At 43.9% G+C, this 23,628-nt stretch overlaps 1 protein-coding gene across 4 annotated transcripts in view; it reads left to right on the top strand.

Annotated features, from left to right (window-relative positions):
• SGCD (sarcoglycan delta) overlaps positions 1-12,141 on the top strand; it is a 305,900-nt gene extending 293,759 nt beyond the window's left edge. For all 4 annotated transcript variants that reach the window (XM_015642158.3, XM_015642153.3, XM_019008187.2 and 1 more), the window contains 2 exons: positions 1,554-1,677; positions 3,328-12,141. In XM_015642158.3, the coding sequence (XP_015497644.1) occupies positions 1,554-1,677; positions 3,328-3,501 (298 nt within the window). In that variant the 3' untranslated portion in view covers positions 3,502-12,141. The remainder of the gene's footprint in view (positions 1-1,553; positions 1,678-3,327) is intronic.
• Positions 12,142-23,628: the final 11,487 nt, after the last annotated feature.

Here is a 23,628-nt window from a genome sequence, read left to right as displayed (position 1 = left end):
TTCAGTCTTCCTGTGAGGTACACCAAGAGTGAGAGTGTACTGAATCCCTGGGCAGAAATCTCCAGGGGAAGTACAGGTCAGACAGCTTTTTGTCCTCCGTGCAATCTGCAATTCAGCCAGGCAGGAAAAAAAAGTGAGTTACAGCAGTGGTAACCTTGGGTGCCTCACACAGGAACCAGCTGAGGGGTGATAGCAGTGGAAGGAATCAGAAGAAAGTTTACACAAAATGTGGCTTCCCTGCAGAAAACAAAAAGCAGCTCAGAGGGGTTGTGCAGAGGCTGCTAACCATGAGACCATGCTGCATATGCCTCAATTGCTCCCTGAAATTTAGATTTAGTTAAGTCAGCCAGGAAATTATGGATGAGTTCAGGGTCTTGAGGGAAAGGTGTTCAAAAAGCAGCAATATGAAGACACTGAAAAGAGGGAAAGTCGTGACTTGAAAAGTGCCACACAGAGGGAGCTGTGCCTGTGCTTTATTGAACTGTTGCCTGCAATAAATACAGCTGAATTCCCTCAGTCTCCCATAATGTTGTCTCAGTACCGGCAGGAGTCCATTTAAGAGCACACTTACTTGCACAAATGATTATGTATATGGAGAGCAGAGAAAGAGCTGATGCAGGCAAACCCTGAGAGCTGCCCAGGAGAGCTGGGGGTGCTGCTGGGCTGCCCCGTGCTCAGCTTTGGTCGGTGCTGCCAACTCTAAACAGACAAAGGAGGAGCTCCTGTTCCAGCCCTGCCATCTGCTTCACCTGAGGAGACCATAGCCTGGATTTTGTGATCATACAGTAAATAAATGATGATAAAATCAACTAAGAGGCTATTCTCAAAGAGGGAGAGTTGTTTTTTTATAACCATTTGCAATACAGAGAGTAATAAGAGACTGCACTATAAATAAGAAAGTGACAAGTGTAATAGAAGACCTAAAAATGGATGATGAACAAGGAAGACTGAACCTTATGCTTCTGCACTTTGCAGCATTAACCCCAATTGCTGAAGATAAAGGTCTGGCTGTGTTGCAGAGCTGTAACAGGGCTGTCAGAGCCCTGTGCAGTGTATCCACAGTTAGGAGGGGCTGAAGCTCTGCAGAGCAAGTGGTCATGCTTAGTGTGATGTGAGCCACATAACAAGTTTTGGGGTCTTCAGCCTGATTGTTTTCATTGATTTCCTCGTATCCTCAAACCCTTCCAAACCTCCCATTGCAGGAATTCAGGAGAACTAATTTATTCCTGCTTGAAGAGTGGTTTGGGGAAGAGAAACGCACCCTCTGTGTAGGTGCTCAGCTTTGCTGATCTCCCCCGTTAGCACTGATGAGTGAGAAAGCTGAGCTAGAAATAAGAACAAACTGGCCCTGGGGGTGCCTTCATTGCCCCTTTCCTCTCGGCCCAGCGCAGCGAAGCTGGCACAGAATGTCAGCAGAGCAGACCTGTGATGTGTTTTGCATGAACCTTTCCCTCGGGAGGCGTGTGAGGAGCTGCACACCCGCAGGGTGTGGGGCAGTGGGTGTGAGCAGGAGCTCCGAGCCCACGGGGCTGGGTGACCCCTCTGTGTTGCAGGCTGGAGTCGCCCACGCGCGCGCTGGTGATGGAGGCTCCCAAGGGCATCGAGATCAACGCCGAGGCCGGCAGCCTGAAGGCCACCTGCAGGACAGAGCTCAGGCTGGAATCCAAAGATGGAGAGGTGAGTGGAAAATGCCAGCCCTGCAGAGCTGTAGGCCTGTGGGTCACCGAGCTGCTGTGTTTGAAACGCTGCTGGGAAAGCCTGGGGACAGGAGGCTCTCCTGACTTCATTTCTGCTCACTCTGATCGATCACATCCCAGGAAAATCAGGCTCACTCCGTGGCAAAGGCTGATTCATTATTTTTAAAGTGCGTGGATAATAGCATCTGTTGTTCCAGCAGATTTATGCAGCTGTAAAATGCACGGTGCTCCTAAATTCTTTGTTTCCTTGTCATCTTAAAACAAGATTTACTTGGCCAGCATAATTAAATCTTTTATCATATATTTTTCTATAAGAAGAGCTTAATTCGCTGGTATTGATCTGAAAAGCATTTGTGGTTGATGTTTCATTCTGGAAAGCAAGAGAACATTGGGAGACACAGGTTGTTGCACTGGAGAAGCTTCCAAAGGGGAAGAGAGAACAATTAAAAATTAATTAAAATTAAAGCTGGTCACATAGTGAAAAAGTAAAGTAGGCATTGAGTTAAGCCTCTTCTGGTGTCACAAAGTCATGTGGGCACATGGTTCTCATCCCCTGGAATGGATGATGTGGTTTCAAACCACTGAGAGCCTCGCCAGGAGGAGATGCCCATGGAACACAAACCTCCAGGCAAGAGGGCTCCCACATAAGTTAAGATTTACCTATCTTAGGGTCAGGGCTTAAAACTAGAAAGACTTTTTAATTGCAATTTCTGTTATTTCTAAACATTTGCATTTTAAGACAGTCCAAACCTAGACTGTGGGTGTTAACAAAAAAACTGTGAAAAATACCAGAAACAAAAAACCTACCTAATACACTGAGATTGAAATCCAAGGCATTTCACAACTTCAGGCAGTTGCTTTCAATACTAAGTTGATTTTAAAATGCATTAATTGTCTTGTATCTTTCAGGACATGAAATGGGTGGATACTAAAACTTGAGGTTCTTATTGTAATTGCAAATATTCTCAGTCACCCTGTATTATTGTGAGGTTCAGGTTATCTTGCTGTGTTCTGTTCCCCTGCAGCTGCCACGTGTCTGAGAGCTGCCACATGTTGTTTGCCTTATGTTGTTTTTTAAGGAGGAATTTAGGACTGTTAGAACATTTGAGTTATTTTTAATATACACAAAAGTGTTACACATATACATAAAATATGCATAAAATATGCATAAAAATATGCATAAAATATACATTAAATATACATAAAATATAGATAAAAGTCAGTGCTGGGAGCTTACAAATGTAACTGGCAATGGGATCAGGGTGGCAGAAATCCTGATGGAGGAGCAGGGGGTTGGATGGGTGTGAACCATCCACGCTCCCCAAATGGCAGAGGGGTACCTCTGCTTGGGTCAATCCAAACCAGGTGTTTTTAGAAAGCTAAAAGCCAAGAAAACACAGTGGATGCATCAGCAGAAACCAGCTGGAGGTCGTGGTGAAGGCAGATAAAGTGCTCACCCAGATTTGTTTCAGACTTTCCCATCCTAGAACACTTCCCTACCCAGTTTTTGCAGCAGCTGAGTTGTCTGGAGGAAACTTCTTTAAACACAGAATCAGAAATAACAGCTCTCCGCTAATTCTTTGTTTTCTTTTTTTTCTCTCTCTCTCTCTCTCTCCACCTCTGACTCCAGATAACATTGAATTCTGCAAAAATCAAACTACCTAACTTGCCTCAAGGATCTTCCTCTTCTGCAGGGTCCAGGCAAAAAATCTACGAGCTCTGTGTGTGTCCCAATGGGAGGTTGTTCCTGTCTCAGGCAGGCAGCAGCTCCACCTGCCAGATAAACACGAGCGTCTGCCTTTGAGAGACAATTTGCAGTGGGGCATCGCAGGCAGCACAAAAGCCAGTTCTGGTCTCACAGATCCAGCTGCCAACTATTTTTACTAGAACACAGAAAGCCTATCAAAGACTTCTTTTGTGTGTGCGCGCGCGTGTGTGTGAATATATATATAAAAAATATATATATAAGATATATATATATATATCCTCTGTGTAAAACGATGTTTCAGTACAAGGAATCCCAGGGTGACCCTGTTACATTTGTGTAGCATTTCTCTTTCCCACGCCAAAATTTACTGGTACAATCTGCTGAATTGGATCTGATGCTCCCCTGGACCCCTCTGTATTAATACAGCGCAATGATCACCCCTCGTTTTTGATCAGGTTCTCAGAGCAATGGGATTGCTGGCTGGGCAAGACCCTGGAACCAATGCAGACCCACCAACATCCAAAGGGAAGAGAAGCATCTCTGATTATTTCTGCACCATTAAATCAGTGGCGTGAAAAATAAATAATTTCAAAAAGAACAAAATCACTTACAATGATCTAAGATGCCTGAAGTTAAATTAATCTTTAATTATCACCTGAAGCATGGCTCCCTCTCTGGGGAGATGGATGCACTTGGACAGTAGGAAAGTCCAGACCTTCTTGCTGAAATAACAAATGTAATTTTCTGAAGGGGTTCAACACTTGGCCTGTACATGGCCAAAGATGCCTTGTGCTATTCAGGTGTGACACGTCAGGTCCAACATTAACCTAAAATCATCTCTGTGCTGGCAAAACTGGTGTTGTATTTAGTTACTGGAAGGAACCAAATTGTGAAAGTTGGACTAAGTAGAAAAATCCTGAACCTCTTTTGTTAACGGGTGTCCTGGATCACCCCACAAACTCCCCATCAACACCTTCAGTTTTGAACATATTTGGTGAGAAGGTGTGAAGATTTGAGATTTGGACATTGACTAAATACCTGTAGAAACAGGGAAAATCAACTAGAAACTGAGAAAATCATAAAATTAAATGTATAATGCAGATACTACACCAGGATTTTTGTCATGTTTCTATTCAAGAGATACAGTCCAAGGTCACAGATTTGGTGGAAACTGCAAATATCAGAGATGCTGACAATCAAAGACTTCTTTTAAGGATTTATAAAGATTGTGACAAAGCCAGATTACTGAAAGGAAGGGCTTTGGATGCTGGTTCCTCTAGAATTTGAGTCCCCAAAACTCTGTGGTTGAATCTTATCATGGTGGCATTTTTTCCATATTTTAAAGTCTAGGAGTCACGGGCAGGACAAAACACAAAAATCTGATCTGGTAACATTTCTTCCACTTTTGAAGTTTTGAAAAATAATAATAAGAGCCCAGATCATTTAATTCTGACCCGTAATTTCATCCACATGCATGGAAAAATCCTTAAAAAAACCAAATATACCAATTACTGCAGAAGATTTCAAGTCACAGCAAATCTCACAAGGACAGCAAGGTTTCTAAGCCACTGAGATGCTTTTGAAATATTACCTCATGTGCAAATAAGACAGATCTGTGCCCATCCCTAGTGATATCTAACCAAAGCTGGTATTCTTCAAGTGATCTTCAAGATAAAACAGCTGACAGAAATCTTTAGAAATAATTTAGCCCATTCCTTTTTTTACAGCTTTTCACATATTTTCTTGTGGTCTTGAGAGTACCAGGGTTTGATTAATTTTTTTTTATTTTTTTTTTTTTTTAATTAACAATTCTGGCTCAATCCAAAACCGATTGGACTCAAAGAGAAGGTTTCTATGGAGTTTAGATTAGAAGTGTTGCTGCCTAACAAAGCAGCACTCCCAAAAAAATTTATTCCTGAAAGAGGATTGAATGATTTCCTTTTACTTCAATAATGCTTTCTGATAAATTAACGAATTCAAACTATTTGTTAATGAATGATTCCTGTAATTATTATGTCTTGAATCAACGTTTGAATGCAAAGGGTCACCCAGGGTAACAATTGTATTGGGACACAGGACTATACCATCTCTGTTCAAAGAGGGGAATTGTGCCTATGCCTTAAGTCAATGCACTCAGCAAGGAGAAGCACATCATATTTATCTTGTTATTAAATCTAGTTTATTTGGGGGGAGGGGCAGGAGGGTGTCTTGGGAACTGGTTGTGCAACTTCAAAGAGATATTGATGAAATACATTAAGACTGTAGGGGCACCTAGAATGATACAGACTTTTTTTTTTTTTGTTTTTTTTTTTCTTTTACCATGTTAAATATAGCAAAATACTGTGTATGTTACCTCTGGGACCGTGACTGAAGTCCCATTCATAGTCCTACATTTACTGTAGAATTTTTTTCCCTGTTTCATTGAATTCTCATCACTAACCTCATAGCAAGCATGGCCCAATCCATAACCAAATCCTGTGTGAGCAGTTTGAAGAGACGTGCAGGAAGAATTCCCTGTGAATGAATCAAATTAACTTCCCAGCCCTGGGAGCATTCAGGTGGGTGAGGAAGGCAGGGCTGAACACAGGGACTGGCCCATCAGGGATGCTGTGTCCTGATTTCTGTGCTCTGCTCTGGTGGCTCAATCCTCATCCCTCTGCCACCCTCTGGATGCTCCCAATTTCCATCCCAACAAATTAATTTTGAGTGGCTGATTTTCTCAGCTGGGCTCTTGGATGAGGTTATCACCTTCTCATATCACAACAGCCACGAAACTGCCAAGGACATTCATATCTTGGCGTGAATTTCTGCTGGGCAGCTGTTAGGAAATGACCTTAACATCTGTGCCATCACTGCAGATGCTTCTCTGAGGTGAACAAAGGGTACCTTAATTATGTCTACTGAAAGAAATTCTTCTTGTTTCGATATACTTTACAGCCATGTTTCCATCTTAAAAAACATAAAATTATGTGTTGTGTTGAAATGTGAGGAGTTGTTGTTAGAAAAAATGAACCCCTGTAGGACTTGCAGATCATTTGAACAGCACTTGAGTTTTAAGACAGTGGTTTGGGTGATGCTGCCTGTGCTGGTCAGCAAGTGGCAAACATAAATACAGGCTGGGCAGAGAATGGGTCAGGAATATTCCTGAGGAGAAGGACTTGGGTTGTTGCTTGAGGAGAAGCTCAACATGACCTGAAGTGCACTCACAGCCCAGAAATCCAATCCTGTCCTGGGCTGCACCAAAAGCAGTTGAGGGAGGGGATTCTGAGTTCCTGTGACACCCCACCTGCAGTGCTGTGCCCCGCTCTGGGGGTCCCAGTGTCAGAAGGACGGGGACACATTGGGGTGGGTCCAGAGGAGACCACAAAGGTGCTCTGAGGGCTGAGACCCTCTGGGACTGCTGAGGCTGTTCAGCTGGAGAAGAGAAGGCTCCAGGGAATACCTCAGAGCCCCATGCAGTGCCTAAAGGGGCTCCAAGAGAGCGGGAGAGGAACTCTTTACAAGGGCAGGGAGTAATAGGACATGGAAGAATGGCTTCTCATTGTCAGCAGGCAGAGTTAGGTTAAATATTAGGAAGAAAGTCTTTGCTGTGAGGGTGGTGAGGCCCTGGCACCTGTTGCCCAGAGAAGCTGTGGATGCCCTGTCCCTGGAAGTGTTGGATGTGGCTTGTAGTAGCCTGGTCTAGTGGAAGGTGTCCCTGCCTCTGGTAGGGGGTTGTAACTGCATGGTCTTTAAGGTTCCTTAAATCCCATTCTAGGATTCTATGAAAGCAGAGCAAACAGGACTGTGTCTCAGATCCCAGGGGAAAATAACAGGCATTTTGTTTAAAAAGCTGCCTGCCAACACATGCAGCCATCTCCCACTCCACAGCTGGTTGTGGAGTGGCTGACTCTCCTGTTGGACAAGGCAAGGGCACGAGAGTCCCTTCCCCTCCTGCCTTGCCCAGAAATCCCTCACAGTATCTGTGAGGCTGCTTTTCCCTGAATCCTTTTAAACCAGAGCTTCCCTGACCAGAATTTCATCCATATGCTCTACCTACCATTGATGAAATGCCAGAAACAAACAAGAGTTGTGCATTTCATTGTGAATCGGGCCTGAAGTTTGGTTTGGTTGAACATCTCTATTTGGAAGATGGGGTTGATCTCCAAGTGCAGTTTAGATCGTTTCTGCTGAGATCAGTGGAAGAGATGGTGATGACTTCATGGGCTGGGCAGGTGACAGCGCTGAGGGGACATTTCCAGCCCTTGGGGTGGCTGTGGGACTGACCCAGACCCTGCATTGCACCTGTGAGCACTAAAACCCCCCAAATGCTAATCAAGGGACTGTGCCACCAGTGTCAGTGCACCTGGGAAAGCCATGCAGGAGTCCTTCATTTGTGTGTGGTGGCTCTTTATAGGACTGCAGGACCTTGTCCAGCTTGCTGTAAATGTGACAGTTCAGGAAAGGGTCAGGAGAATGGCAGTCAGTGCTCACCTGTGACTGGAACCTTATCCATATGTAGTGTGTGACCCTTCTGTCACAGCTGAGGTAGGATGGTGCTTTTAAAGCAAGACTTTGCCCTTAGCACAAGCAGAGGTCCTGATAATGGCTGTACATCTGTATCCATTCCCCAGGTTTCTTTGTGGGGTTTTTTGGCTGTTGATTTGTTTGGGGTTTTTATTCATTTTGAAGCATATTACCCCAGAGTCAGTGAAATGGGCAGCTAAAGAGTACAAAGAAATGTTAACAGTAAAGGAAGTCATCAGGAGGGGAAGCCAGTAACTACTACAAAATGTATAAAGCCTCTCCTCAGTGTTCATTTTTAGAAAACTGAGTATGTGCAGGAGTGATTTGTATTTGGTTACCTCAGTCATGTGCTGACAAACAGCTGTGTTCTAGAAGGGTTGTGGGTTTTTTTTTCCTCCTCTTATGATAAACACCACATTGCACAAACAAAAAGTTTGAAGGAATTATCCTAAAAATAGAATCTGCAATATATGGTATAGCAAAATGATGGCTAAATAAAAAACCCTCCCTAGAAATTGCTCCAAGGTTAAAGGGAGATTCCTGTGGAACCTGTGAAGGCTAGCTCACATCACAACCTGGTGAAAATCCATTTTGTTGTCATAAGATGCTCACACATGCACACAAATACACACACACACTCATATATACTTGTTTACAACAAAAGCCAATTCTCTTTATATTTGTTCTTATGGCTTTAAGTTTCACATTGCAAAAGAGAGTGAGACAAAGACCAAAGACTTCAAGAAATTCATCCCTCTCTGGTTGCCCTCACACCTGAAATGCATTAACTTTAATGGTGCTTTTTCTGAACTGGGCTGGAAAAATGCAGGTGTATCATAAAGCTGCATTTGGGAGAATAAAGTGGCAGGAAGGCTCTAACTTGGTTAACAGGAAGAGGATGGAATAATGTGAAAAATCTGGAAATGTGTGCAGAGGGAAAGGTTACCTGAAATTTGATATGTGGAGAAACAGCCCAGAGAAAGCTTAAAGACATCATCCTGGGCTGAAAGGATAAATAAACTGAGTAAATGGTGCCAGCTGCTCACTCGAGCATTAGCAGGGCAGGAGCTCCAGTGGCTGCTCAGTGGAGAAGAGTAACTGCTGCAATGATTTCATTTTAGAAGTACCTACAGTAAAAGCATTAAAAACAAACAAACAAACAAACAGAAGAAAAAAAAAAAGTTAGAGGCTGTGCTCTTTTTTATGGCTGACATTTTAAATTTTGAAATGTCATCATCCAGAATTCACCCCAGCAAGCGCAGGGTGTGTTCCTGCCAAACTTTGCCAAGCGCTGCTTTGGTGCTTTTTGAATGTGAAAATAGCAGCCTTTTTATTGCCCTGGCTGTTCAGGAACGTGATCCTGGCAACAGTTCCCTTCTCCTCATTTTAACCATTTTTTCCTCTGCTCTGAAATTGCTGTGTAATGTTTTGGTAGCTGTTGTCCTGCTCTCAAATCCAGCAGCCCCCAAGCCTGCATCGTGTCACATCCCAGTCACACAGAGCCCCAAAACCTGCATGTGGCAGTGGCCCTAAAACTGGGGACTTGCAGGTAAATTCTGCCTGGCAGTTGCTGTGTATTCACAGCTGATGTAGCCAAGTTTATGGCTGTGAGTGCAGCAGGATTAAACACTGATGTGGTACTGAGGTTATTCTAGCAAGAGTGGAGTGAATTAAACAAGGCAGGTAGGAGGGAAGGGGAAGAAATGGGGAGAGACATCACCCTAATCACAGTAATGCAGTCAACATCTCTGTCCCTTTGCACTACTATACCTTAAATTAATAACATCCATTTTACTAAATATGGTAGCAATTATGCTTGATCTTTTCATGGAGCTCGGTGGAATTACTGTCACTGAAACCACTTACAGCTCGGGCTGTTCAAGATTGCTGGGGTGTTGTTTCCATCCACAATAACCACAGTGGCTTGGGGCTTGGATGGAAATTGTAGTGAATAGCTTGTATTTAGAAAGCTTTTAAGTCTGCTGTGGTTGAGAGGCCCCTGGTTATGCACATCCAGCCCTGAGGCTTTATCATTTCAGCCTCTCTTGTCTTGCCACTTGAATTGTATTGTGCCCTTGTGAAAAGCGACACACGGTATAAAGAACACAGGAAAAGATGGATATTTAAAGCTGCAGGATTTTTATCTGAAATGAAGAAGGAAATACAATCAGAGTGCCCCACTGAGATTTCCCATCCAAATCACACTAAACTAGAGGGGCAAGTCCCTTAAAAATTAATTTGCTACAAGTGTCATTCCTGCAGCAAAGTTAGCACTGGTGTCTCTCCCAGGAAATGTCTCACCTTATTGCAGCTGGAAGCCCTGTGGTGGCTGGGATTTTGTGCCACCGGTCAGAAGTGATGGGTTGCCTCTTCAGAGGAAATCAGGTTTCCTTTGAGGCAGCCAATCTCCATGGATTGAGCTTTTGTTAGCTTTTAACAGGGATTAAAGAATAGGAGGGATAAGTCCTCTGTGAAATGATGTGTAATTGTGTGTTTGCCTCATTTAGTTGGTTGAAACTATCCACCAGGAAGAGAAAATATCAGGAGAAATTTCTGTGAAAATGTTACATTTACATTGTGCCACCAAATGCTTCAGATAAAAACATGCAGCTTTAGCTAAACTATCTTTTCTTCTGAGATTAAAAAGGACTCTTTGGAGCATCTCATCGGGTCCTACCCAAATGGAAAGTTTTACCATTCCTAACATATCTGTCATTATAGGAACAGGCTCATTGCAAAGCACAAGTCATGTGCATCTTTGCATGTAACAGGAATTCTAAATTGCGTTGCACTCTTACATTTTTTCCCCATTTAAAGGCTTAACCATTGATAGGAGATAGAGCCCTCTGAAAATGTAGTTCTAAATGCATTATCCCCTTCTAAAGCAATGTATGTCCTTTGGTCTTTTAAAAATTTCCTCATAATGGAGTCCTTGAAACATCTTGAGGCAGGCTCACTCTGGAGAGCAAGAGAGTAATTATTTGTGGGTGGTGCTATTTTTGCTGAAGCTTGGATTTTAGCTGAAAAAAAATGTTGGTGTTAGAGCTTCTCCCACACTCCTTTATCTGCAAACCCCACCAGCCCCCCACCCTGGGGCTGGAGCTCTCCAGGGTGGCTGCCTCAGAGCAGGGAGTGACCCCAAGCACAGCCTGATGGTTCTGTCTCAGCTGGGTCCTGCTCTGGTCCTGTGCACTCAGAATCAGCTGTCACAGAGAATGAGACACTTTGGCAGTTCCAGGGGTTCTGCAGACGGTACAAGATGATGTGTAGCTGCAGCCTGAGCGGGGTAAATGATGCTGGTGGTTGTTGGGTGCTGTTCTCACAAGCCTTTGGCCACCTTGAGAGCAGCAGCTCCTGAGGGCAGGCACTGCTGGGGGAATTCACTTTTGTGGGTTATCAGAGTGAGCATGGAAGTGAAGATGAACAAATCCTGCAAAGCAAGAGCGTGCCAGAAACCTCAGGAAGGGCAGATGTGAGCAATCACTGTCCACTGTGTTTGTCAGAGAAGGGCTAAGTGGACAGCAGGCACACCTGGGTTCCTCCCTAGGCCAGAGCTGTTCCTGAGCTGTGACCCAGACCTCGCTCTGGATCTGTGGTAGATTGCAGCAGGGAAAGGATTCACCTGCTGGATCTGGATTTTGCTTGTTTTATTTTTTCTCCCACCCAATCTTTGAATTAGTTTCCCTGTGAGCAAATGCCAATAGAGTTGTCAATATTCACCCCCCCAAAAAAAGCTCTATATAGGTAGAGCCAACAGCAAAACAACATTCAGTGCTAGTCAAAGTAAACCCTGTTCATCTACAGCAGCAGCATAAAAGGCATGACCCCTGTGCTACAGCAGTTTTCATCTTTGATGGGAAAACACCTTGTCTGACCTCTACACTGAAAACCACCAATGACCTTGATCGTGTAAACAGGACAAAATGAATTTAAAGTCTTATCACAGTTCTCATGACGAAATTCAGATTTGTTTGGCTTTTTTTTTTTCTTTTTAATTTATGTATGTGTGTGGTTGTGTGGGAAAATAAAGCTTTTTTGTATCAAATAACATCAATCCTTGCACACTCTATGCAAAATTTTGTAAGCATTGCAATAATGCTATGAATTACACAAGGAACTATTTTAACTTTATTACACTTTCTGTATAAAAAAAAAAAAGTTTGTATTTAAATGATTTCAACTGCAATCTTGTAAAATATATTAATAAAATAATGATTGTTAAGAAGGAAAGAGATGTTGGGGTTTTTTTGTTGATCACTGTAGTGATCCATTTCACAGGAGCAAGTACCTGGATATATTTATGCCAAAAATGCTGTAGAAGATGGAATGAGAATTTCTGTGAATTGCTGGCAGAAGAAAACCTGTCATCAACAAAACAAAGGATTTTGTCTTTGGGGGAAGCTGAGTCTTTGTAGAATTTCTCACCCTTATCCTGGTGTTAGAGACTCAGAGCCAAGACGTGCTGCAGGCACTGAGGTTCTGCCTGAGCATCACAAACCTCTCAAAGAGCATCATCATTTTCTGGTAAATGGGATCTGGTGCTGCTTGTGCTCCAAACCAGCAGGAGCTCAGGGTTTTCCAAGAGTGACCAGAGCTGGGTTCACACACCCAGGAACAGATCCCCACCTGCACAGAGTGGAGGGAGAAGGAGCTCGAGTCTGCCTGTGAAAAAATAAAATAATAATTAAAAAATAAGTAAATTTTAAAAAACAAACAAAAAAAAATCTAAGTCCCAAATCCAGCAGCCTGGACCAGGTCACAAAGAGCCTCTTGGAAACTTCTGCCTGCTTTAATCATCCATCAGTTTTATTTTAATTGGCCAACTAATCAGCTGCTCATTGGTGACTCTGCACATGCCAGGCAATCACTTCTGAGGACATTTTGCAGGACCTGGGTTTAAAATCCGAATTTGTTTGTCCTGGATTTTGTCAGAAAATTAGAGCATTGATTGAGGCTCATTATCTGAACAAATTGCAATATTTCAGTCAGGGTGGGAAGTTGTTTGTGCTTTCCAAACCCCTCAGGGAGAACAAGCCCAGTGCCCACTGGACACAGGCAGAACCCAGGCTGGAGGAACACTTGGTTACCAGTTTGCAGGGGCTGCTGTTTTCCAGGCTCCACACAAGTTCCCTCAGTTCTGTTGGGTGGGCACACACAGTCTGCTCTCTCACTGGGTCTTGGACTGTTTGTCCTTTAAAAAATAAAAAAATAAAAAAAAAGAGAAAGGACATCTTTCAGCTGAACTTCAGCTGCAGTTGTTGGCCTGAATTTGGAATTTCCAGCGAAGTGACAATGAAATAATTCAGGAATGAGCCCTCATGCAGAAGGACATTGGCAGGAAGCTCCCAGCCCCCTCAAGGACCAGCTCTGTGTAGATGAACAGCAGCAGCTCTGCCCTGGCTGCAGTGACCAGGACCTTCCCCAGCACTGGGAAAACCCTCAGCACCTCCCTCTGGATGGGGGGGATTTAAACAGGGGGAGTTCTGCAGCTCAGCCTCAACAGCAGCAAGTTTGCTTTTTGAATTTGGAAGTTTGCAGTGCCCCCATGCCAGAAATGCTGGGTGGTCCTCAACAGCAGCAGCATCTTCACTAAAGATGCTTCACTAAAACTAAAGTTTGGGAAGCCAAAAACAGGATTTGGCTTCCAAAATCAACTCTTGGGAAAATCACCAAAATGTAATTTTCTCCCAAGTATCTTGCCCCTCACTTTTTAAAAAGTACCTCCCAATTTTTTTCCTCCCAATTTTTTCTTGCTTTCTTTTCTACCCCTACAGGTGATTGTTTCCTTTTTTTTTTTTTTTTAAAGCCTAAATAACAAAGATAAACAAAAAAGAATTACCAAATAAAGAATCATTAAGATAAAATGAGTCCATTTCATACTCTGTAAAATGATAACAACTTCCACAGCTTAAAATTTTATGTGCAGCTGCGTTTTCATATTTTTCATCTGAGTTCAGTACAGACAAGTTGCTGCTGCTGAAGTTCAGTTGTTAAATCTGGGTGATTATTTTTTATTTTTATGAACAGTGGCCAGAAAATCAGCCAGGAGAACTATCTGTTTTTAACAGTTTTTCTCCAGTGCTATGACCTTGATTCTTCTCTCCTTAAACTGAACTGAAAAATCTTCCTCAATTTAGTGATGAAGGTTCAGACCTAAATAGCTCCAGTGCCAAATGTATCCCAGAGGAAAATTATATGGCCTCATTTAATAGAGAAAAAGCATGAAGTCAAGCCAGCAGCAAGAGCTTGGCTCCTTTCTGCAGTCATTTCAGGATAAAAAGCGGAGTGTAAGTAGTCTTTAAATATTTGATTCACACTATTGGACTATTGTAATCTACATTACTGATATGATCTGCACTTATTAAAATTGGGGTTTGTGAATAGCTCTGCACATAACAGCTCTGCTTCAGGCCATCACACAACCAGGCCTGTGTATCACCAGCTCTGGTATTTTCCCTTTCACACCTACGTGGGCGTTTTTATGGTTTTTTTTTTTCTTTACCCTATTTCTGGGCTTTCAGTCCCCTGAGCAGCACAGCAGTGCAGGCAGAAAAGCAGGCACTGCCTCCTCGCTGAGGAATGCACATCTCCTGTGCCTGGCTGCATTCAGTGGGTGGGGAGAGGCACAAGACACCACTGGCATCTCTGGAATAACTTCCTTGGATTTGGTTTTCTGTTCCCCTCGCTGTAGCAGAGCTGTCACCAGCCCAGCCTCCCCCTTGCAGCCCCCATTCCCACCTCTCCCCCCTGCACCAGGCACTGCTGGATTATTGTTTGGATTTGGTGATTTTAGAGGTCTTTTCCAGCTTTAAAGATCCTCTGAGAGCTCTATTCCCATGCCACCCCGACACAGACTGTGAAACAGGAATATTTGAAATGCCAGCATAACCCACAAGTACACAGGGGACAGTAAGACTGCAGTGCTGCTTGGTATTTCAGCACGTTTTAAATAAAAAAAAATCGATTACTTGGCCTAAACTCTACCTGCAACTTGAGTTCAGCAGCTGAGAGCCCCAAGCCAGCTGAGGGATGCTGCAAATGACTGAAATGGGATTTTTACTCACTGGATGTGGGTCTTGGATCTGCTTTGCCAGATAGAGAAGACAAGAAAACCAACAAAATATAAGACAAAAAACAAACAAACAAACAAACAAAGCCCTTTTTATATATTTTACCTATTTATACAGGGTTTAATGCTTTTCTGGGAACTGAGGAGGCCCCAGAGCTGAAATAAGCAGCGTTAAAGGTGACACTGGTCCCAGGGAGAGCCGTGTTTGCTGTAAGGCCCACCCAAAAACCCACAACGTGCCTGCCTGGGGAAACCAGGGGGATGAAAATATTCTCATTGCTCTCCAGCATCATCAGCTCTAGGAATAAGAAATGACTGATTGGGAAGTGTGAGTGCATGTATGTCTGTATGCATGGGACAGGGGAAGGTGCATTTCTGAATAATTCATTTTTCTGTCAGTTGTAACTACTCCCAAAAAACACGTGGGTATTACAATAAACCCCAATCTCAAAAGAGAGTGTTTGCAACACAATAATCCTGGACCATAATAGCTAAATTTGAAAATAGTTATCATCTGCTAGAAAGACATTCAAACATCTATAGCAGAACCAGCAGGCTGCTGTGGGAGCTCTGCACACACACAAGATGAACACAGAAAAACAAAAGGAGAAAAAGCAGTGCCACTTCTAAGAAAACCCACAAGCCACCACCTACACGACGAACTTTTGAGCACAGAGTGCAACATGCAATGAATTATTTATGAATTAATTTCCAATGAGCAGTTTAGCAGTCAAAGGAAACACAAACAGGCAGCGCAGCCCTGCCTGGGGTGACAGCAGGGGACACAGGAGTGCTGTTCCTGTGGCAAGAAGACATTTAGCAGTGTGCATGATGAGTTGCACACTAATAAAGTTTAAAACAAAAATCCATTTCCTAGCAAACACCAGGCTGTGCAGAGTCCCAACACAGCCTGTGGGATATGCCCAGGACAGCACTTCACCCCTACCACACTCATTTTCTCCTAACCTAAAATACAAGTACAGTGATCTGCTGCTTAAGGGTAATGATGGGACAAAGAAATCAGGAGATAAAAAGGCCACATCCTGCTTTTAAATTAATTCTTTATAGCCAGGTTGTAGAACGGGCTGTCCCTGCCTGGCGCTGGAATGGGCTCTGCACTGAGGTCTCCACACCAGCAGTGGCCTTTAGCATGACATTAAATTAATGTTTTGTGGGTCTCTTTTCTCCTCCTCCCAGGCTGAGCTCCTCATTTGGCTGTGGCTGCAGCTGAGCCCCAGTCCTGCTGCTGTCACAGAGCATGCCAGGCTCTGGGGCTGACACACTGCTGAGCACCTTCTTTCCCCAGCACCAACAGGGAGTGTGGGCACAAATCAGCTGGGCTGGATTCCTGAGCTGCATTCGGTAGCTCCTGGGGCAGGGACAGGCGAGATGTTGCAGCTGGCAGGAGAACAGAGGCAGGGGAGGCTTGGGAGAACCCAAAAGCAGAGCAGGCAGGTTGGTGTGGGCTGGTTTGGGTTTTCTGCAGCTCCTGTGGCATTGCCTGGCTGTGCTGGGTCACAGTTACCTGTGCAAACAGAGCAGCAGCACTTCTCATACAGCTCCTGGCTGCTGCAGTTGGAAAAGCTTAAAAATGCTCTTTTTTTTTTCATTAATTTCCAGAGCAACACCAGAGTCCTGCCCAGTTCCAGGAGAGGGGCTGAGATTGCTGCTCCTCTGAGAGCCCGCGCTGCTGAGCGTGGTTTAGCTCACTTCTCACACTGGCTTTTATAATGATCACTTTTGTAATATTCCAGAAGCCCAGCATGGCAGTGCACAGTCCTGCCAGCCACGTGGGGAATGGTTTGGGTTTTTTTAGCAGTGTCACAATGGAAACCCTGTCTCCAGAGAGGCAGAATTTTTCTGTGGGAAGAGCAGCATCACGTTCCTTGGTAAGTGCCACTCACACCCCTGTAAGCTCTGCATGAGGAGGTGAAGCCAGGATGTTTCAAGTGAGAAGCTGCCCTTTATCCTGTCTTCCACCAGAAAGACTGAAGGCAAAAGCAGAAAGATGTGGTGATGATTTAGAGAAGTTAACTTCAGTTGAAACAGGTGAAACATTTAAGGCACCTGCCTGGTTCAAATCCCATTCCACTTTGGCTGTTAGCAGGATGGTCATTGTTTCTCTCCCAAAGTGAGCAGACCAGGCAGAGAAGCCAAGAGCAGCAGAATCACAGGATTATTTTCCTGGTTTCTGCCTTTTTCTTCCTTTCTGTTTTCTGTATTGACTTTTGGACCTCAAACCTTTTCCACATCCATTAAATCAAATACTTGATTTGGGACAAACCTGATGAGCACAATGTGCCAAGGGGAAACCTGGGGGTTTTCCATGTTTGCAGGACAAGGACACTAAAGATAGAATTTGTATCTCAGAGATGAGCCAGGTGGAAGCTGGTGTGGCCCTTGTGTCCCAGGGTAAGAGATGGGTAGACACAAGCACTGGCTTCCTGCAGTGACTGATGGATCTTAATTGTCACTTCTTTTCCTCATGAAGACCTTTGTAGCACCTAACAAGTGTCTGTCTGGGGTTTGGAGATGTCACTTGTTCCTGGTGTGAGGACTGCTTCCACTAGCCATGGCATTTTGAGACATACCCACTCCCTTCCTGAGAAATACAAGGGTAAACCAGCCACCAGGGCCAAAAGGGAAAGGCTAAAAATAAATGAATTCATTAATAAGAACAAAAAGTATCATCACCATCTGAGAGCTACTGACCTCCAAATTATACTCTCATTCCTGCTTTGCATGAGAACTGCCAGGAGGAGTTTATGGTAAGCCTTAGAAGGTGCAGGAATGGGGATGTCAGGCAATTCAGGGTAAACAATTCAATAAATCACAGTTGAGTTATTTGCAATTAAAAAACATTTTTAAGCTGATAAATTCCATTAACATTGCATGGCCTCTATAAAGTGCCCCCTAAAGAAGATATAAGAATATAAATATATTAAAGGACCTGTCTTTTGGTTTTCATCTCACCACATAAAAAGTAATTAGGTGAGGAACACCTTGCCCAGCCCAGCCCAGCAGGCTGAGAGCTCTCCTGCACATCTTACAGCCCTTTGGGTTGCAACAGGAAAAAATGCAGCATGCTTGGGACCACTGAGAAAGAATTCCTCCATCAGAGGCAGAGCTGAGCTGATGCTGCAATTGGTGTTGTGCACCAGGAGTCACTGCCAAGCTGCTGTAAAGCCACATGGGCTCCAGCAGATTCCTGGCTGCAATTACTCACTCAATTTATGAGAGCAGCTAGGACTTCAAGGTGTTGTTATTTTACTTTTGACACCTGCACCTGAACAAAAATGTTAAATGCCGTGGTGTCAATGCCTTGGCTGCAAATCCAGAAACACTCCAGCAAATCCAGAAGCAATTTCTCTGTGGTCAGATCTAGAAAAGAATACACTCCCTGGAGGATTTGCCAATAGAACTGTCCTGGATTATTTGGGTTTGCTCTGTGCGAAGATTAAGTTGTATGTAATGATCTTGTGAAATGCTCAGTTGGCTGCAGTTAGAGAAATGGCCCATTCTAAATGATCCTCGCTGAACTGCAAAATCTAGCAGGCTGTGATTTCTCACCTTGGTTTTTCTACACCCCTTAAGATTTCTAGCTGTTGGAATGTATCATATCCATGAGAAATTAAACACGGTGCATGGCTCCAGCAGCAATTTCTCTGTCTTCCCTCAACCCCAGGAGCCAAGTGGAGTCTCCTGGAGTCTCACTCCTTGTAGTGGAAAAGGCAGCAGAGGAATGAAAAAGAATTAAAAAGAAAGACTCCCAGAAGAATTTAAGCTTTTCCTTTTCTGGCATTCAGGACTTCACCCAGCATTCAGATAGAAGATTGTTCTGTCTAGAGTGAGAGTTTAAAAGTGTCAGAAGAAAAAGAAGGTCCCTTCTGCCATGCCAGGGGTTTTAAGCCCAAAGACAAGGTGTGCTGGAGGAGTGGGGGAAGCACATGAAAGTCAGAGGTGAAACTGGAAAAGATTTTTCTTCCACTTAGGTTCCAGACCACAGTGAAGCACTTCAGTTTGGGTTGGGAAAAGGCTGCACAAATCACACAGGAGGTGCTGGCAGTTCATTCATTGGAGCACAAACTCTGCCAATGGCATCATTTGGATGTTTAAAGCCCTTGGCTCTAATTGAAGCACTTCCATGCTTGAATAAACAGTACTGGGATTACAAGCATTGTGGAAAATGGGATGGATTATGTCCCAGTTTGCCTGAGAGGGGAAGCCAGTCCTGGCTCTGCTGGGTGGGGAGCTGGCAGCCAAACCTCTGACATCCTGGCAGCTCCCTGCCATGATTGCCCTCAGGATGCTCACTGGGGGCAAAGGGAGGAGCAAAAGCAGACTGAAACAACCCTTCTGCAAATGCTCCATTTAAAGCCAACTTTACCCAGCCTAAGCTGATGGACTTGTGGTCAGTTCTGCAGGGGGTGGGAAGTCAAGGACTCCTCTGTCCCCCCAGAAGGGACCAGGAATATTTCCCACTCATGCAGAGAAATACCAGGCTGGGAATCTGGCCAGAGCAAGTCTGGGCTACCAAGACACTGAGCTCTCACTCAGGTTTATCTCTTACCTTGTGGCATTCATTGTCTGTAGGGGGTCTGGTGAATCCCAAGCAGATGGATGAGTCCTGTCACACAAAAAGCCAGAGGCAATGCTTGGAGGCCTGGACCTCCAGGACTTCATCTTGAGAGAAAAGCAAGTTTTGAGTCTTTGGAAGAAACACTCTGACTACTGCTAATTATTACTGAAGCCTTGACATCTGCTGCTGCATGGCAAATATGAATGCAGTGTTAAAATGGGATAACAGGACTGGAGGACAGGCAAATATCACCATTGTGATGAGAATTGGTATTTTACTTGGCTAGTCTGTCTTTCATGCACAGAAAGATAAAATTTTATGGAATGTCTCCCTGTAAAGACAGTTCCTTTCTTTCCTTATTAATACTGAGAGTCAAAAGTTAAACACAGCAGACAAAATACATACAGAATTAATGCAATGTTGGAGCAACATCCAACATCAATCCATCTTGAGTTCCTGTTTCCTTTCCCCTTCTGGCCAGGTGGAGGATTCCCTGTGCCCTTGTGCTGGGGAGAAGTGAGGAAGCAAGGACTCAACTACAGCAGCAGTACTGCCCCTGAGCTAACCATGACTTCTCAAATAGTGGGAGAACTGGAGGCCTCCAGCATTCAGACTTGGCTCATTCCAAAGGAAAGAAAATAAATTTACAGCAGGGCAGTAGTAGGACAAACCAGCTCTTTTTAGTACAGTTTTTTTGGGGAGAATAGAACACCAGATTGAGTTTAGCTCCTGTCTCTAAGAAACTTGGGACTTTCCCCAGAAGAAAGACAATTCGAGGACATGAGTCCAAAATCATGGGTGGAGGAGATGCCCCATCCAAGACTGCTTTTTTCTGCCTTTCTATATCAAATGTTACTGCACTGCTTCTGTTTTCTCCCTGGAGCACTTCCCAAGGTGGAAGCTGACACCAGGAACAAACACAGCCAAGCTTTGCACACTGGGTAATGAGATGCCAGGCACAGGGAGCACCTGACAGGCAATGTTCTCCAGGTCCCTGTTAATTACCAGTGTTTGCTTAGCAAATAGTTGTTAAAATGCCTCAGTGCATCAACTTTTCTGGGACCACTTTGTATTTTCTAGATGTTCAGCTGTCAAGTGGTTGACAGATGTATTCCTCTGATTATTTTCCCTCTAACTGGCAGAAGTTTGGAGAGGTTGATTTGACATTCCCTGCAGTAGATTCCACAGCCATCAGGTCAGACACCTCTGAGATCCAAGCAGTTGCTTTCCAAAATGATAAAGGCAACCAAGTAACATGAATTTAATGTGGAACCAGCATTTTTCCAACCCCTGGCTAGAAACCATGAAACCACCGTGGAGAGCAGCACATGGGGATGACTCTGGTTGTACAGATCCTAATCCTGAGGCTCATCCAAGTGAGTTCACCTTGCTCCAGCAAGAATTAAGAGAGATCTGAGACACCTCCAAGGCAGAATTAACATCTGACATAGAGTTAGGTAGGACAAAAGAGCTGAATTTCTCCATTCAGGGTTCTGGAACTGCTTTTCTCTGCCAATACCTCACACCCATCTGTCAGGACAGCCACTCTTGGGCACAGACCTGGAGGAGCTTCCTCGGAGGGGGAAACATTTAATATTCAGCAAAGAACCATCACTTCTGGCTTCTCACAGCAAAGTGGAACTCCAGCCACACTTGCAAATTTCCAGTCTTATGATAAAATTAGGCAAACTATTTGAGGGAGATAGACTTTGGGAGAAATGCATGAAGCCAGGGTCCAGGAAAACTTGTGCTTAGAACAGTTCCATATAAACCTTCTCTGTTCTGGGATTAATGCATTTCATGGGACATTCTGCTCTAATATGTACTGAAATCATTTACACAAAGAAGCTTTGGATTACCTGAACACTCAACCCTTTCCTAGCCCAGTATCTGTCATTTTAGGAGAAATGCACTCTTGCAGCCCTCTTGCAGAGCTCATCACAGAACTCTTCTATTTGCCTCCTCCATCATGCAGAAGTTGTGTAGCTAAAAGTCTTAGACAAAATGTGGGAAAAGCAGAAGCTCAGGGAAAGAAGAAGTGAAACAGAACCCATGTGTCATCACTAGAAGACACCTACAGCAGTTACCTTTTGCTGGAGTCTTGCAGCTTGTACTGAGTTTTGAGACACCTAGGAAGAGACAATCTGCTTTCCCATGTTTGTCTACAGGCTTTTTTACCAGAGTCAGGCTGAAACCCATAAAAGAAACCTCTATTTATCCAGAGCCACTATAAAATGAATGATTCCTGGTACCATGGAAGCTGACCTTCTACCTTAAGCAGGAAGCCTGTCAGACCATATAATTTTAGCTGTCATCTAAAACCCATCAAGCAGTGACTTTAACTTCTGTACACTGCTAAAGAGAGAAGGATGATCCCTCTTAAAAAGCTGAACTTTGGTTTCTGAAAACTCATGCAGGTTGCTTTAATGTACAGGTCAACGCTTCCATTTTCTGGATGAGCATCAGCACCTCTGCTCTGAACAGAGCTTTTGTTCTGCTGCTCAGCTCTGTGAAACCAGAGCACTTCATTACTCCCCCCAGAGCTTCCTAAACAAAACCGCTTGAAGACGATCACGATTCAGCACAGTGTTGCATTTCAGTGCAGGTGGCATTTTAATGGCTGAACAGCTCAATTAGCACTTAAAAGCAGTTGTAAGCAAGTGTTCTCACAAGCAATCTTACAAGCATTTGTAGGCTCTGCTCTGCAGAGGAACCTGTTAGCAAAAGCTGCAAAGCTTTGTCAGGCAGTGTGAGCAGTGCTGGGCCAGGAAGGGATGGAGGATCCAGGGCAGGAGGGAAGGGAGGAGGTGGAGAAGCTCCTGTCCCAGATGGCTGAGCTCCCTGTTTCCAGAGGACACCAGTGACGAAATGTTACAGCCCCAGGGGCAAATCAGCTCCCTTCAGACTGCCAAGAGATCAACACAGACTTTGGGAATGCCAAGTCCCACACTGAGGGGATTACCTACATTTTGGTAGGCATTGAGTCACTGCCTTTACTGCACTTGGATTTCTTCTTTGGGCACATCAGCCCTGATCCCTCACAGACACATTAATTTACCTGAGATACAGTTCAGAGAATAAAGTTCCCATCAACTTTGGCCTGTCGTGGAAAGATCTGAGGTTTAATCATTTAAACTCCCTAATCACTGTCTCCGGGTGTTTTAAAAAGAGAAAAGAAAAGAAAAATCATCGTCAAGAACAGTTTTGTTAATCTTACCTGATTGTTACCTGGGTAAAAATATAAAAGAGAATTTTAAAAATCAGTTTCTGTCCCCTGTAATTAGTGCCTGGGGAACAGATCTTCAGCAAATATTCATAGCAATGAAACATTTATAGACATGCTGCCTAGGTTTACCTACAGATTTTCTAGCCATGTTTCAGAAACAGCATCCAGGTCTCATTAGGCTACTCTGAAAACTCATGACCTGCACATCTTTAAAAGTACCCCATATAAAATTCTTTCAAATCATATAGCAGATGTGGTAGAGAAGTGTATATTGTCTGAGTTTCCAGCAATAAGTAAGATTTCATAACCAGGCCACAATTTATAGCTGCAAAATTTCTGTTGACTTCAAACAAAAGAGAATTTGGATCTCTGATCATTAGTACAGCAAATTTAAAATTCCTGCAAACGAGCGCCTGTCTAGGAAGAAGACTGCTAAAGATATCTGGTTTAGAGTTTGGTTCAAAAGAAAGCCACAGGTGAAAATCCTTCTGCCTTGTAAAATACATTTAACATAACCAATCTGTCATCCATGCATCCTGCTTTATCCAACCAGTCTCTCTATTAGCACTCATCACCATGGTATCTGAGCCTCTGCTGCTGGAGGTGTTATTCCAATTATTTTAGTGTAGCTGCTGACATGTAACCGAGAGCAAAATGTGAGGTTCTGTAAGAAAAATAATGCTCCAATTAGCTGCTCCTTCTTCATCTAACAGCACAGAAAGTCCCACTGTGAAGGATTGTTTCCAGAGCTTGCTCCCTGTGCTTGTCTCTCCTCCTCTTCTCATTGTTGCTCTGCAGTGTTGACACAGGCAGTGCCCAGCACGAGTCACATCCCAGAGCTGG

Source organism: Parus major, chromosome 13, assembly GCF_001522545.3.
Source record: "Parus major isolate Abel chromosome 13, Parus_major1.1, whole genome shotgun sequence".
Lineage (NCBI taxonomy): Eukaryota > Metazoa > Chordata > Aves > Passeriformes > Paridae > Parus > Parus major.
Note: the sequence above shows the minus strand (reverse complement) of the source record. Positions and strands in the feature narration are given on the sequence as shown.